At 39.2% G+C, this 16,877-nt stretch overlaps 1 protein-coding gene across 9 annotated transcripts in view; it reads right to left on the bottom strand.

Moving 5' to 3' along the window:
• NAV2 (neuron navigator 2) overlaps positions 1-16,877 on the bottom strand; it is a 333,951-nt gene that overhangs the window by 40,630 nt on the left and 276,444 nt on the right. For 4 of the 9 annotated variants that reach the window (XM_039534971.1, XM_039534972.1, XM_039534976.1 and 1 more), the window contains 7 exons: positions 14,549-15,016; positions 9,584-9,744; positions 8,549-8,608; positions 5,037-5,225; positions 3,155-3,207; positions 1,544-1,567; positions 1,346-1,420 (listed from right to left, as the gene is read on the bottom strand). In XM_039534971.1, the coding sequence (XP_039390905.1) occupies positions 1,346-1,420; positions 1,544-1,567; positions 3,155-3,207; positions 5,037-5,225; positions 8,549-8,608; positions 9,584-9,744; positions 14,549-15,016 (1,030 nt within the window). Of the gene's footprint in view, positions 1-1,345; positions 1,421-1,543; positions 1,568-3,154; positions 3,208-5,036; positions 5,226-8,548; positions 8,609-9,583; positions 9,745-12,144; positions 12,190-13,734; positions 13,801-14,548; positions 15,017-16,877 lie in introns of all 9 variants that reach the window. The other 5 variants (XM_039534978.1, XM_039534979.1, XM_039534980.1 and 2 more) reach the window with 2 other exon arrangements.

The following is a 16,877-nucleotide window of genomic DNA, read 5'->3' as shown; positions in this document are numbered from 1 at the left end:
TGTACATATACAAAAGGAACAGCCAAATCAGTATAACTGTATTTAATGGGTTTTTTTAAATAATCACTTGAACACTAGGATAGATGGGTTTTTGTTTTCAGAATGACCCAAAATGCATATATGGTAACTCCTCACTTAACATTGTAGTTACGTTCCTGAAAAATGCGACTTTAAGAGAAACGATGTTAAGCGAATCCATTTTCCCCATAAGAATTAATGCAAATGCGGGGGGGTTAGGTTCCCGGGAAATTTTTTTTTTGCCAGACAAAAGGCATTATATACATTTTAAACAAGCAATTTAATACTACGCTGGGGGGGCAGTAGTGTGCACGTGCTGTGTGTTTACAAACATACTCTACATACAGTACAGTACTATAGTTGGGAGGTGCCCCTGCCTTACCCTACACAGGCACAGCCCACTGGCACTGGAGATGAGGCAGGCAGGGAAGCTGAAGGTGCTGTAGGGTAGGAGAAGCACATTGCGCAGCAGCGGCAGCTTCCCCTACTCTGCAAGCACCAGGGGCCAGGGGGAGGAGGGCCTCAACCTGCCCACTCCCCCCTTTTCCCCCAAGTCCCCATCCTTGACCTGCCTCTTCTCCCCCCCATCTCCTCCCCTTTACTTCCCACGCTGCATCCTCGCTCCTCCCCCCTCCCTCTCCTTCCTTCTAAATGTGGCAAGCCAGCTGATTGCCGCGGGCAGGAGGCAGGGGAGGGAGGGGGAGCCTTCACGCCGAGTCCTCGTTCCTCCTGCTCCCTCCTGTCTGGGGCGATCAGCTGGCTTGCAGTGTTTAGGGGGCAGGAAGGAGGAGCAAAGACCCGGTGCGCAGGCTCCCCTTCCCTCCCCCCCCGCCTCCTGCCCAGGGCAATCAGCTGGCTTGCGGCGTTGATGAGGCAGGGGAGGGAGGGGGAGCCTGCACACAAGAGTCCTTGCTCCTCCCCCTGCCCTCCTGCCCCCGAAACGCTACAAGCCAGCTGATTGCCACGGGGGGGGGGGGGAGAAGAGAGAGGGAAGGTGCTGATCCGCAGGGTCTGCTGGCGGGCAGGAGGTGCGGGGCATGGGGGGCGTAGGGAGGCTGACAGCTGTGGAGAAAGCAGGCAGACAAAACGTAAGAGTGAAGCATTGCAGAACTTTAAGTGAGCATGTTCCCTAATTGATCAGCAATGAAACAACATTTACTGGGGCGACTTAAAGTGAGGAGTTACTGTATTTATTTTTAACACAAATATGTGACCTGAATTGATTATTATAGACTAGTGATCTTTTTGCTAATTAGGAAAACTGGGGTGGTGATTTGTGCACTTCATAATTTATCTATCAGCCTCCATTTTTCTGAATTGTACTCACATTGGCAGTCAACTGAGTTGTTAGAGCTGACACCTTCTCCTGGGATGCATCCAACTCCCTTCGTAGCTTGCGAATCTAAATATTGTATTTAAAAGATTAGTTTATTGTACTGTAATCTACAGAATTAGAGGCATAAGACACTCATGCAAAGCGTCTAGATTGAAAGTTTATGTTTACAAAACCAATATTGCTCCTTACCTCTGACTGGCATTTTTCTTCAGGCTGCAACCAAAAAAATCAGGAAAAAACGTATGAGGAACTTACAATAGTTCATTACTAGCATAGGTCAAATTTTTTTACAAGTAAAACTCAAAACAGGAGTCCTTATTTATTACTTATTGATTCAGCATACATAGGTGTTTGCAGGTAACTTTATTCACTGGAGTAATTCCACTGAGTACCGCCATGTTCACCATTAAAAACTTTGACATTCTATCAATCTAAATCAATAATCTTAGTTCTGTATTTCTGAACATGTTTGGCTCTGTTTAGTTTGAAATTAAATGTACTAGCAGTAATCCTGATACTCTAAAACTTTTAATATCCTAATTCCCCCCAAAGCCTATTACATTCAGTGTTTAGAATAATATACTTTAAGTACATCTTACATTTACATGCACCATTCATTGTGACCATAATTACTTTTGGAAGAAAAGGTGGAGGGCTTATTCACATAGTGAGCACTTACTTTTGTAGTGTTCTTGCTTTCAATGGGATTCATTATATGAATAAACGTTCACCAATTTGAGTAGGGGCTCTACAATCTAGTCATTTGTGAATTTTAATTTCATGTAATTGGATTACAGTCTAAGGTGATTTTTTTAAATCAAAGGTAACAGGTTTTCTGTTTTAGGGCCTGATGCTCCAACTCTTTCATGCACCTAGTATCGCTGACTTGAAAAGAACTACTTGCCTGACTAAAAATTGCAGGACCAGGCCCTTAAAGATAATGCTATTAAGAATAGGTTTGTTTCAAATATGGATGCATGGTAGTTGTGTGGTTGTATCATACTTTCATACCAATTTGTACGGTCATCCTCTATTAACACAATGCCCAGATTCCATTGTTGTTCATTGTTTTTAAAAGACCAGAGTGTCAGTTCAGATTTTCGGATATATTTTCCTTTAGTAACCTTTAATGTTACATTTTCTGAAGTAAGATGCTTTTGTTAAAGTATTAGAAGAAAATATAATACACTTCTAAAAAAAACACTATAATTATATTATTTGTCCCAAAATACCACTAGATCTTCTTTCAATGTCAGATTATTAAGACACTATGCAATCAAGACTTTTAATACAAAAATTCTTGCCAAAGTGAGAAGTAATGGCTCCTTTGCAATCATTAAATCCATTGCATTAAGACCTACTTGGATAATTCTTAATTAGCAGATCACTAAACTATCAGACTGAAATGGCTTTATCTATTGAATCAATGTGGGTGGTGTTGGCACAAAAGACCAGGACTATCCATTATGGTCCTTTGTATCAAGACCTCCTTAGAACGGTTGTGGATCGCTGATTCAAGAGATTAACTCTTTCTTCTGGGTCATTAGGGTCTAATATGAGTATTGTGATAAATATCCATCAAAATATTTGTGGGAACATAAAAAAAACCTTACATAGGCAGCATACATTATTTATGTTTACATGCAAAGAGCTATCCTCTTTACATGGCAAAAGCAATTAGCACACTTGGTCCAATCAATTAATGTGTTTTACTAAAAAAGTTGTACAACTGCAAAATAGTATTTAATATTACGTTTCTCAGCAGGCTCCTACTGAAGGTTTACATTTCATGACACTCACCGTTGAATAAATAGATGATGTACTGGACACCAAAGAGAGAGAGGATCCATGCACTAAAGGAAAGATAAAATAAACAAATTGCATATCTGTTTGCAATATAGTAAGCACATAGTGGAATCATATACAGAGCATTCACTGCAGATTTTACATCTACTGAGAGCAAATTTTCATAAGAATGTAAACAAAATTGCATCATCCATCATAAACTTTTTATTGTAAGAAATCTTTGCAGAAGTATCAAGATGTAAGTTTGAAATTGCTACAAGGGCAAGTGTTATATAAAATGCCTTCACACAGGAAAAAATAATTTGGCTCCTATAACTCAAATCATTTTTCATATAAAAACAACAACATTCAATCCATTAGGCCTTCAGACTGAGTGACTTGAAGCCAGTGGGAGATTATCACCTGTATCTGAGGAGAGAATTTGACCCCAGGATGGCCCTACTAAAAAAAGAATTCAATTTCAAACATGCAGCAGTTATTCAGCACCTACAGAGATAACACACTTTAACATGCTGACTTAGAACATATGTGCACTGGCTCTATTTCAATCTTCAGACTAAAGACCTCACAGAAAGCTCAGTTAAGCCCTTTGGAACCCCATGTAACAAATTCAACTTGGTTACATGGTTGTACTGTGGAATAATGAACCAAAGTCAATGGAGTAACCCCAGTATAAATCCAGAGTAGAATTTGATCCTAAGTAAAACCTACCAACCTACCAGTCTTTATCAACCCTTAAGAGTGAAATCCTGACCCCACTAAAAAAAAAACCTCCCATTGACTTCAGTGGAGCCAGAATTTCACCATTAGGAATTGTGTGCGCCATCTCAGTGACCTAGTGATGTTGTACTCTCCCACAGCAAAGCCTGTAGGCAGAAAGGGCAACCAGCCCAGGAAAGAATTTATTTTGTAAAGGTTTTCAGAGGCTGTTTTCTTCAAGAGGGAAGGGCTTTGGGGATGCAGGGATGATAGGGGGCTGATACCAACGGACCTCTGTGTGAACATAAACTCCAAGCTACCATATCCCCACAGTAGCAACATAATGGATCCTGAAAAATGAAATTTAACCATAGAGAATGCCTAGAATTTAATTGTAACCTCTTAAAAGATTAACATGCTTGCCTTTCAAGAAATTGCAATACTAATAGTAAGCTTTTCTCTTCCAACCTGTATATTAAGTTCCACCACTTTTGGTCCAATATTAATCTTGTTATGGCAGAATATTTTGCATAGTTCAATCTGTATGCATACATTTTTTCTTATATTCCTAAAAAATTGACACTTATTGCATACTTGTCATAAAATCTTCTGTATCATCGTTCTGAATGTTAATATGAAATAAAGTAAACATACTAACTAGTTGACACTGAAAGGTAGGTTTATAGAAAGGGGAGAAAAAAAATCATATTAGCCTTTGATTTAACTGTTTAAGCTGAATCTCAAAATGCACCCAGAAGAAAAAAATCTTGTTTGCAATTATTCTATTAAAATATGTTATTCTTTTGCCTCTACCAATCTCTTTAGTTAAATTTCAGTCTTACACACAAGCTGGACAATATACCCATGTCTACAGAAATCAGCAAAGACCTTACTATCTGCTTGTCTTTCTCTTCTTGCATTTTATGAGCCTGATCCAAAACTCAGTGAAATCAATGGAAGTCTTTCCATTAATGGTAATGGACTTTGGATACTGCCTTACATTCCCTTTCTCTTCCATTTTCAAAACTGGTAGAACAAAATAACTTGACACTTAACATTCAATTGGTAGGATTATGGGCCTGATTCTATTCCTGCTTAAATCAATGGGGCTTTTCCCATTGATTTCAGTGTAAATGGTTTCCAATCCATTAGCAGTGCCTTCACATGCTTGATTTACCTTCTTCAAAGCCATCACGGAACGACCCAGAGCGGCTCATAGTTCTACTCTTCTCATCTAGTGACATTGAGCTATTCCGGAAGCGTGTGTCACTGTAAGGATCATAAGGACCATCTGCATTGGAAAGGCTGTGCGTCCGTAGCATGGTTGGATTTGACAAGCTCATCTGGACCGCAGTAGTAGGGCTTGCTAAAAAGTAAGGAATATATAGTAGAACAGGAAATTCACATATCTATTTCTTGTGCAGCTACCAAAAAAAGATTGTTTCCTTATAATCATATATAAATTTCTGCCTACATTTCTTCTTGGCTTAATTTCCTTCCTACAATGCAGTGGATTCATACAAGAGCTGTATAAACTAAGTTAAAAATAAAAAGGTCAGCTTCGGCACAGTCTTTGAGTCTTTATGTTTACACTGGAAGCTCAGTCATGTCAATATCACCTCATAGGCAGGAATTAATTAATTCTAAACTCATTTGGAATAGTTCTCTCTCCAACTGGAGTAAAGAGCCCAAACTAATTTAAATGATCTTTTGCAGTGGTTCTCAAACTGTGGGTCGTGACCCCCTTTGAATGGGGTCTCCAGGGCTGGCTTAGACTTGCTGGGCCCCAGGGCTGAAGCCTGAACCCTACTGCCCAGGGTTGATGCCAAAGCCATAGGGCTTCAACCCTGGGTGGCAGGACTCAGGTTTCACATCCTCTGCTTGGGGCTGAAGCGGTGGGGCTTGGGCCCCCTGACCCGGGACAGTGGGCCTCAGGTGGCCCCTCAAGCTTCGGTCCCCGCTCCTGGGGTCGTGAAATAATTTTTGTCTTCAGAAGGGGGTCGCGGTGCAATGAAGTTTGAGAACCCCGATCTTTTGCATAAATAGCATAATTTGTGAAGTATTTGCTTCAAAGCTCTAAGAAAGACTGACATTTTCATATGGATATAAGAGTAGCTACAAATTCAAAGAACTTTTAGTTTCATAATAGTACTGCACTTCTCAATTGTTGTTTTCCAGACAGGGATCTCAGTAAGTTACAACTGAGTGATACACATACATACATGCATACAGAACACATAGATCAAGGGTTTTATACAATATTACCCCTGCCTCAAATACCCCACGAGGACCAATGTGGTTTGGAATATGAAAATTCTACATCCAGGACCACCTTTTTTCTGGATTTTGTGTGTGCATGCGCTAAATTATGCCTCTTTTTTATTATTATTCAATCATTTTGTAGAGAAAATTGATAACATCAGCCAAACTTGCCACCCAGCAGTCTGATGGTCCATTAGGTTTGTTACTATTCACTTGTTTCTCTGACTGAGAAACAGTTGGTTAGGAGTCAAGCTGAAGGTTTGACTGCTGAGTCCTCTCTCTTCCTGGTCTACTGATTTCATAATTTCGTATCTGGTATTATGTTCTCTTGGTATCTTGGGCTCATTTGCCATCACAGATATGGTTCCTATTTCTCTTACAAGAGGTCTTTTTTCTTTGAAAATAGATATAATTACACCTATGTCCAAAAGGGTTTGACCCTGCATGCCAGTACTTGCTACTGAAGTCAGTGGAAATTTACTTCCATTGCAGGGCATCTCTTGAGCCCAAAATGTCCCAAAGGATAAAACCCAAATCAACCACCTTTCTCTTCTATTGAGGATAAAGTTAACTATCACTTTGCTGGCTGAATTGCTGAAAAGCATCTCATAAACCATCACTGGGCTTGCTTTGAAAACAATAATTTGCAGCTTTTATGGCTAGTGAACTAAACTAGGTGTATTCATTTTCACAATGCAGTTCCTGGAACCTTGAAGATTTATTTAAGAAAAATATGATTTATAACATCTTAATGAACTTCATTTCTGGTAGCTGCATTACTTATGAAATATGGTCAGATCATTGATCTTCATGTAAATTCTAAAGTAGCTAAAAGCCCCAACATGTTTACTTTCTGAGCCTGCAAAGACTGTCATATGGTTTGGCTTGACTAGTAACATAATTCCATGCTCCTGATGCAGCCTGTTTGCTGCTAACACTTTAGGAAGTTACTCCCTCTCTCTATTTATCTGGAATTTCATTTTAGATGTTGATTTGACTAAAACTATTTTGGACTGGCTTATAGCTTGCTTGTTTCAGTGCATTCAAATTGTTGTTAGGACATTTTTGCTTCAGCTCAAAATTGCACAGGAAATAAGTGACCACACAAGTTTCTACAAATCACATAGTACACAAACTGTTCCATAAATACTAGGATGCAGATAGCTCACGTGCATAGGCTTAACTTTTTTTCATATTATTGCTTTATCTTTCTAGCATATAGATTTTTAAAAATTAACACAAAAACTAAAAACTTAAGTATGGATGATCTGAGATACAACCTTTGTTTAGAGTACATTAAGTATATATATGTCACCTCGTAGGATTTATATTTTTCACATCAAAATAAACTGCAAAGGTAACTAAGAAATATTTTAAATCGGTGCAGAAGACAGATGTGTTTGTGGTAACAGGATTTCTACAGACAACTGTCCACACAGCACACACAAAGCTTAACTCACACAATAAATGGATACTTACACAGAAAAATAAATTGTTTTAAATAGTGTCAGGTAAGAGTTCAAGCAACAGTCAATGCCTATAAAAACCAGTAACTGAGCAACGCTGATGATAAAAACAATAAGGAGTCTGGTGGCACCTTAAAGACTAACAGATTTATTTGGGCATAAGCTTTTGTGGGTATTGTTTTTGTGGATACAGACTAACATGGCTACCCACCGATACTTGGCTGATGATAAAAACTCTCATATATTCTATATATCTCTTTAAAGAATACAATTTTATAAATAATAATATATTTGTTTCTTATATAAAATATTTTGAAACCCCTCTGTTCCAACTTGAGTGCCTAAGTACTGATTTATGTATCTAAACTGGGCCCTAAATGAACAGGGAATTACTGTGCAATTGCTTTTAAGATGAAAGCAAGTCTATTACTGGATAGAAGTTCAAGACTACGGGAACTTTAAATTACTTTGTTTCATATGCTAGTACATTTAATTAAAGCTCGTGGAATTTTATAGCTTCTTCTAACCAACTTTAACATTTCATCCATTTAAAAACGTGTTTATTTTAATCCAAGTTACCAAATGAAGGAATGGTAAATTTTCCAACTTAAAATTCCAGTGGCTTGTCTGTGATTGTGATGGATAAAGCTTTGTCTAGTTTCATTATAAGCTGACTGAAAGTCTATATACAATGATAAGATACTCAAATGCTTAGATGATCATGTTTTGTTAATATGCTTGGAGTCTAAAGATGAAGTAGATCTAAGTATGTAGGAAAGTTACGTGCTTCCAAATTTAGTAGTAGTTTAGGCCCGTGAATAGCTTATGTAGGGCATTTGATTATATGCACAGCACCATTTTGAATAAGGTCAATTCAGATGTACCACTTTTGATCACACCACAGAACAGTGCTGACTGGTCAGCACCCAAAGGCCTATCTTAGCACTTTCAAGATAAATACCTCCTGAATTGAAGCTAGATGGTAGCATGCTGTACCCAGAGCTAGGTAGGGCATTTGGACCTGTGAGAAGAAAGGTACATTGTTCAATTCACTACTTTCAAAATAGATAACGTGTAACTGGGGGCACTCAGCTCTTAAGCACCTGCTGCTCCTGCTTCAGTGACTCAGCCCTTCAGCTGGCTCACAGTCAAAACGAAACCCTTCCAGGGTAGCAAAAAGTCCAACAAAACCTGTCTAGCTGCCCTCTTTGGTTCTCGGCAGCACCAGCTCTGGGCCCTTTAAATTCAGCCTTTTACCTGGGGTTTGTGCAACTTTAGTGGTGGCCTTTGGGGGAACCCAGACTGGCCCACAATTCTGGGTTCCAACCCAGGAACCTATAAACAGCAGCCACGTACCTGTTACTGCAATGCTGTGCTATTTTCCTGGGCTTCTTCACACCTAGCTCCTTATCTTCACCCCATACCTCTGGGTTAAAGTTTTCAGGTCCTCTCTTTCCCAGTTTAAGCAAATGTAGCCAGGACCACATACTGGTTTCCCTCGAGCTGCTTTGGCCAGAGAGGAGCATCCTTCCATGCCCCTCTGGTCTTTTTTTTTTTTTTAATTGGAGATATACCAATCTCCTAAAACTGGAAGGGACCTCGAAAGGTCATCGAGTCCAGCCCCCTGCCTTCACTAGCAGGACCAAGTACTGATTTTGCCCCAGATCCCTAAGTGGCCCCCTCATGGATTGAACTCACAACCCTGGGTTTAGCAGGCCAATGCTCAAACCACTGAGCTATCCCTCCCACAGCACTGAGCTATCCCTCCCCCCAGGTCCCAGCCAGGAACTGATCAGCTAAGGCCCCACAGCTCTTTTTATGCGAGTCTGCTGGGCTCTGACTTGCTGCTTCTGTGAGGCTTCTCTAGACAGCTTCACTGCTCATTTCCTGAGACAGGGTGAAGTAGGACTGCGGGGCCTCCTGCAGGGAGCTGCAAAGGCCAGGTACACCCTGTCACATTATGTTACCCTGATTATCATAACACTTAATTACTCACCAAGCTGGGAGAAATTAAATCTAGTTCCAGAGGGTGATGTTATACTGGAGCCAGATGAAAATGGAGAATTGACAGCAGTGTCCTGAAGGCCTCCTGCCGAATGTGACCGTAGCCATTCTTTTGCATCCTCTTGACTCCGAAGTTGGGATGAAGGGGTATACCTACAAAACCAGAAATTATTTCAAAACTTATCTTTAAATGTACTTGAAAGAAATATTACTTGGGAAAACAATCTTCAGATAAAATTTAAGGACTAAGTGATATAAAAGGTATATAATTCTGAATTAAGGCTCTTGTCCCAACCCCAACTCATTCCACTGGCGTTCAAAAAGTGCATATTTTTACTATGGATTCTGCAATGGGTAAGTACAAGGGAAGGAGCCTTACGATCTGATTTGGCAAACACTTATATGCTTACAGTCAAGCACATAAGTCAGTGTTTGCAGGATCAGCACCTTACTTTGGAATTTCTTTTCTTCTTTTAGTTTATACCACAATTTTATCATTATTTGAACATCTCAATTCATCTTTGCAGTACCTTAGCATGGCTCTTTGGCATACTATAACCAGATTCAGATCAATGGAGCCATTAAAGGTAGGCCTTTAAACAAGGTGTATTGCAATGATTCATATTAGGGAGACATTAATACATAGGCCCCTGGAAATATACCACATTTGTTCAAAATTTGTAGCATTACATCATTATGAAGGAGACTGTGTTTAACCTTCTCTTCAGGGCAAGGACCTGGGTTTAATCCTGGCTACACTGAAGTCAATAACAAAACTCTCACTGACATTAATCAGGGCAGGGTTTTTCCCGTTCTTATACCTGTGTTAGAAGTAACTAGTCCACTGTAAGTGCTATACAACTAATAACCATAAATAATAAATAATAATAATAATTAATAATGAGAGATGTGAAATGATGCAGATGTCAGTTTGAAACACTGTAAGAGAAGTATTTGCTTATATAGAGATAGTCATAAAATGAGCCAAAAAGGTACAGATAACAACTGACAAGATACTTTTAATGTTTTTTTAAAAGCCAAAATGACCAAACCTACATGAGGTCTAATTGCTTGTAAATAATAGCTATATTTGTTTTTACTCAAAGAGTATAACTTTTGTCCAAAAATAGCACCCAATTAAGCTCAATGGAATTTTACTTATGGGTTTCTGTATCTCTGCTAAGATATGTCATCCAGTCTTAGAAAGTAAATATTTATGGGGAATTAATATGTTTATAAAGAGGTTTGGCTTCAAATTACAAACAATTAGTCAAACATAACCCATATTAATTTGGAGTTCTATTTAACATCTAATTTAGGCATAGAGGTGATCAGATTGCATTAAATGCAGTAAAATATTGTTCGCCAGTTAAGAACAACAATGAACATTGTAAGAACTTGGCCAAGAGAGTTTTTTAAAAGTACATTCTTTTCTTATGCCGTAGGCCTCAATCCTACAGTTATAGTCACTGATTTAGGACTACTCGCATCTTTAAAGTTATGCACATGCATACATCTTTGTAGGACTGGGGCCTTTAATAGTCAATTTTAACACCTATTTAAAATAAAAATAATACAAAATTAATACCTACCTCTTCAGCCCTCAAATGTTTCAATCTTAAAATATAGCGTTTATTAACTAGATGCACATTTGACAGCCACAGAAACATTTTACACAAAAATTTCATTCTACGAAATGCTTTTAGCACCCAGCTCAGTGTGATAAAGCCGACACAAAGAACAATGTGTTTATAGTGCAGAATAAAATGCAGCTGCAATTTGAAGCCATCGGTTCAGTGATCCTAAAAGCAGCATAAAGCAAGTCTAAAGTTTAAATGTTTTAAACTGGCTAGATATTTTCCGAGAATTCTGTAACATCGACTTAAAGCATTTAATTTGTAGCCTTAAAGTTAATAATGTCACTAAATTGCTTCCGTTTACTAAGGGAAGAAAAATGTTTCCCAGTTTTTTTTTTTTTCTAGATTTCAATACCCCCTACATATCAATGGTGTTTCAGGAACAGACATTTACCAAATGTTAGTCAGGTTGTATTTTTTTTCTATCAGGCCACAGATTCTCTCTCTAGAGATCCATTAAAAGTGTATTCTGAAGCAAACACAGTTTAAATTTTTTTTCCCAATTTCATCCTAAGAAGTTCATTAAGATGTTCTACATCAATTTTTTCTTAAATAAATCTTCAGGGTTCCAGGAACTGCATTGTGAAAATGAATACACCTAGTTTAGCTGCAAATTACTGCTTTCAAATCAAGCCCAATGATGGTTTATGAGATGCTTTTCAGCAATTCAGCCAGCAAAAGCCACAGTTCCTGCTCAAGCAGTGAAGCCACTGGATGAAGAAAAGAAACATGTTGGAAAAGGGCCTTCTTTGAGGACTTTAAAAAGAAAGAAAGAAAGAAAGAAAGAAAGAAAGAAAGAAAGATTGCTGCCACCCCCTGCAAAAGCAGAGACTACCACGAACAGCCACAACAAAAACACAAAGCAAAGCTCCAAAACCACAACAAAAGCTGTTATACTATGTGGAAACACCAATACCTGAATCCCTTCTTAGGCAAAGTGTTCCTATCAAGATGTGGGTCGCTGTAGAAAAGTTAAAAGAAAAGAACTTCAGAGAAGAACAAAAGGGGAGGATTAAAAATCAGGACGAGGAGAGAAGTATAAACATCTGCATCACATTTTCAGAGGAAAAAGTGATGCACCCTATCTAAGTAAACATGCAACAACAACAACAAAAAAAGCCTTCTAGGCACGTGTGGATTGTGTTATACATGCATTTGGTATCATGCTAATGAATTTCATCTGCTCACAATAGTGGCCTTGCTATTTCCCCTTTTCATACTGAACAAAAATGGCTCTTTAAAAAATAAAAGAACATGCTTCAAATGAATGCTTCAAAATATACATTTAAACAGGCGTGCAGCCACCTACTTGTGAATACTGAGAGTATCTCAAAGTCAAAAGATGCCCTCATACCATTTCCTTCTGCCTTCATCACAGAGCAAGTGCAATCATTTACTATCACTTAGGCCATGTCAATACCAACAGCATTGCAGTGGCCCAGCGGTAGTGATACAGCTGCGCCACTGCAGCCCGTGTGGTGAGAATATTCTATGCTGACGGGAGAGAGCATAAAAAACCTACCTCTGCAAGCGGCAGAAGCTATGTCAGCGGAAGAAGCTCTTATGCCGGCGTAATTTAGGCTGCTCAAGGGTGTGGTTTATATGTATCCGTGAGCGACATAAGTTATCTCAGCATAAGCTGTAGTGTAGACACCACCTTAGTTGCAAAGTAAATATAGTGGCGGCTTTTTCAAATTGGCCCAGAGTTTTCAGTGTTTCTGTATTTCAACTTACATTCCATCTTCAGTGTGATATCAATCTATTAGCATTTGCAAAAATCAAATATTTAGAGTTGTGTTTTCACATAACTGGCAAATGGACAACTGGCTTTTTATTTTGTGAGGAGGATTTGTTTTTAACTGAAATAACTATATCATGTTTAAATAAAATAATTTACCATCAAGCCCTCTAGCTAATATCACTGTCAATTCCTAGATGTAAGAGTAGCAATATCATAGCTGAGTGCAAAAGCAAGCTGGAGCCTTAGCTTCATGTCCACTATCTCCCATCATCCTGCATTCATTGTTACAAGAATGGACACACACAAAAGCCTGAAAGACACCTACGACCCAAACTGGAGTAAAGGACTTACAACACTGAGTGTACCGAGCAACACTTGAACTTCATGACAAAGGTGAAAAGCCTGAAACGCAGTGAAAAAAGCAGCATGCCATAGGAATGCTGAAATGCTAGTGAGAGTTCATCATGGTAGATACAAATTGCAGGATTTTAAAATTGCCTTTGGCAAAGAAACAAACCAAACCAACCAAAAAAAAAAAACCAACTAAAACCCCACAAACTACATCTGTCAACTCTGCCGTATGCCACCCCCAGATTTAATTAAGTGGACTCTCACTGGCATGTCTATGTGTCACAATTTACATCTGGACAACAAACACAGCAGAGGTCTCAACTGAGCCCGTCTCTCACAAGACACTTTGCTTTATAAATGTGGGCAACAAAACCCAGAGCCTTTGTGCATTCTACTGCCTTGAGACAGCATTACCTGTCCTGTCTCCTGGGTAAAGTATTTCTGCAGAATTTGGGACTAGCACCAGGGGAAGAGAGAGGGCTAGAAGAACAAGTCCAATGAGACAGAAAACAAGAGAAGGAATATTAGCGTGAAAAAGGAGAGAAAGGGGAAGGCATTAAAACAAAAAACTGTTAGAACATTTTTTTTTAGTAGTTGTTTTCTGTTACAAAGATGCAACAAAATTTTAGTAACAGAGTCATATAATAAGGTAAGGCTAAATGCCAAGGTTTCAAACTACACAGCCTTCTACAGACAGTGCACTCTTATTGTTTGCTCTGAAAGAAATTTTCTGTTCTACTTCGGTTCATATACCAGACTAATCACTACAGTATCCAAGCACTTATTGTCCACATCCTAACTGTGTGAAATATTATTAAAACAAACTCATTAATTTTAACCAGAAATACTTGGCTTCTCAAGATAAGATTAAAATGCTGGTGGAGTGTATTGTGGACCACTACGAGATCAGCTGATACAGAAAGATAAGAAGATATATGAAATTCAAATAGGAGGTAGCATTGAGTAATTTAAAATGTTCCACAGCAGTGGCAATTGCAAATGAAAGACTCTTCTGAACCCATCCCCATGCTTAATGTAATTCACAACTGAATTCCTTGCTTGAAATGGCCATTTTTGTATGTTGTGGTAGTATCCTTCAATATTTACCTTGTAGGAATGGCAATCTGAATTGCAATCATGGAATGTTAGTTACAGTTGTCACATCACTGATTTTTAAGATATGAGCATACAGTACATATTAATGGAGTCTCAATTTAAACCTACTCACCTTTCAGACAAAGTTGTCTTAACACTGTTGGTTCTGACAAAGGGAGTTAAAGAATCATCTTTAGAAGCTGCGATCAAGCCACTGGATGAGTTATGGCTCAGCCCACCTCCGCTGCTGAGAGAGATATCAATGGATTCACAGCTGGTGTGAAGACTGCTGACAGACTGATATCCAATGCCATCCTTGCTAACAGCAGAAGAGCTACTTGCGTTGGTACCCCAAGTTAAACTGTTGGAGGGAGCTGAATGGGCCGAACTGGGACTAGAGGCTAACGGAGACTGGTTCATATCCGTGTTTTTACTGTAAAGAGGACTGCTGCCCCCACTACTCAGTATACCGCTGCCAGAAGGAGAATCAAGGTTACCCGGCTGGCTCAAAGTAGCATGAGGATTGGAGATCACCACTGAATTTTTCATATTGTCAGCTGTTGTGATTGGAACTTGTTTACTTGGTTTTCCACCAAAAAGTCTGTGGAAAAAAGTTCAGAGAATGTAACAAAAACTTCATGAAATGGAATGTAAAATTATTAAATACAAAAGATATTTTATACATATATTATTTGTCCTCAGACACCTGAAAAAACTATCATTGGAAAATTACATATTATATTGAGACCCCAGATGTTACATCTATAGGAAATGATACAATGATAACTATGATAATAGACTGAAAACTGGTGCTTCAGAAAAATATTTTTTTGTTGCTAGCTAAATCGAAAAAAGAAAGAGAAAGATAGGCTCTGCCTTAAAGAAATGTCCTGCCTGTAAATTGTCTGTCTTAGATGCATATTGACAACCATGAACTGATGGGCTTCCTTTTCCCTTCCCTGCCACTAATAAAACCCAGAGAAAATTATTATGCCAATCAATTTTAGCCACATCTTAACTTTTCCTTCTATGAACCTTCAAATATAACTTTCACAGAACTAAAAATTATTAGCCATTTTATCTTCTATTTCCTGAGGGAAATGGATTTTGCCTGTGATAATACTGAATTGATTACTTTAAAGCATGGAATATTAGACTGCCTGTTGTTCCGATCTATAAATACAGATCACTCAAATCATATTTTGAAAGATAACACAGATCTCTGAGGAAAAGATTTTAACTTTTGTACTAATCACTAAGCGGCCCATACAAAAGCAAGTATCTGAAGAAATCCCCTACAAAAGTCAACGACAACTAGCAGGGAAAGTCTGATGATTTTCCGCTAAAAAACACTGCCCTGTCTAAATCATGCAAATAGCCTCTATTACCTTCATAAGAGCTATTGGGAGAAAGTTTCAAAAACACCTAAGCTATTCAAGATAGCCATTTTCAAAGGTCCATAAGCACTTTGGAACCTAAGTCTCATTGCAAGTCAATGGCACTTAGGGTACGTCTACACTACGGGATTATTCCGAATTTACATAAACCGGTTTAGCAAAACAGATTGTATAAAATCGAGTGCGCGCGGCCACACTAAACACATTAAATCGGTGGTGTGCGTCCACGGTCCGAGGCTAGCGTCGATTTCTGGAGCGTTGCACTGTGGGTAGCTATTCCGTAGCTATCCCATAGTTCCCGCAGTCTCCCCCGCCTCTTGGAATTTCCGGGTTGAGATCCCAGTGCCAGATGGGGCAAAAATCATTGTCGCGGGTGGTTCTGGGTAAATGTCGTCAGTCACTCCTTCCTCTGGGAAAGCAACGGCAGACAAGCATTTCGCGCCTTTTTTCCCTGGATTGCCCTGGCAGATGCCATAGCATGGCAATCATGGAGCCTGTTTTGCCTTTTGTGACTGTCACCGTATGTGTACTAGCTGCTGCTGACAGAGGCGATTCAGCAGCGCTACACAGCAGCATGCATTTGCTTTTGCATGACAGCAGAGATGGTTATCAGCCATACTGTACCATCTACCATGCCATAAATTGGCAATAAGATGATCATGGTTACCAGTCCTTTTGCACTGCACTATCTGCTGCTGTCATAAGTGCCCCTGGCTGAGATCAGCCGGGGGCACAAAAGCCAAAATTGGGAATGACTCCCTGAGTCAATCCCTCCTTTTTGGTATCTAAAAAATAGAATCAGTCTTGCCCAGAATATGGGGCAAGTGTACTAGAGAACCAGTGTATCATAGAACCAGAGAGCACAGCTGCTCTGTGTCAGATCCCGCAGAAATTATGAGCTGTATGCTATTCACAGGGGGTGCTCCTGCAACAACCCCACCTGTTGATTCCGTTCTCCCCCAGCCTTCCTGGGCTACCGTAGCAGTGTCCCCCCACTTGTGTGATGAAATAATAAAGAATGCAGGAATAAGACACAATGACTTGTTAGTGAGAAATGAGTGGAAG

The sequence above is a fragment of the Mauremys reevesii genome, linkage group 4 (assembly GCF_016161935.1).
Source record: "Mauremys reevesii isolate NIE-2019 linkage group 4, ASM1616193v1, whole genome shotgun sequence".
In the NCBI taxonomy this organism is placed as follows: Eukaryota; Metazoa; Chordata; order Testudines; family Geoemydidae; genus Mauremys; species Mauremys reevesii.
The sequence above is the reverse complement of the archived record's forward strand: the minus strand, read 5'-3'. Positions and strand labels throughout refer to the sequence as shown.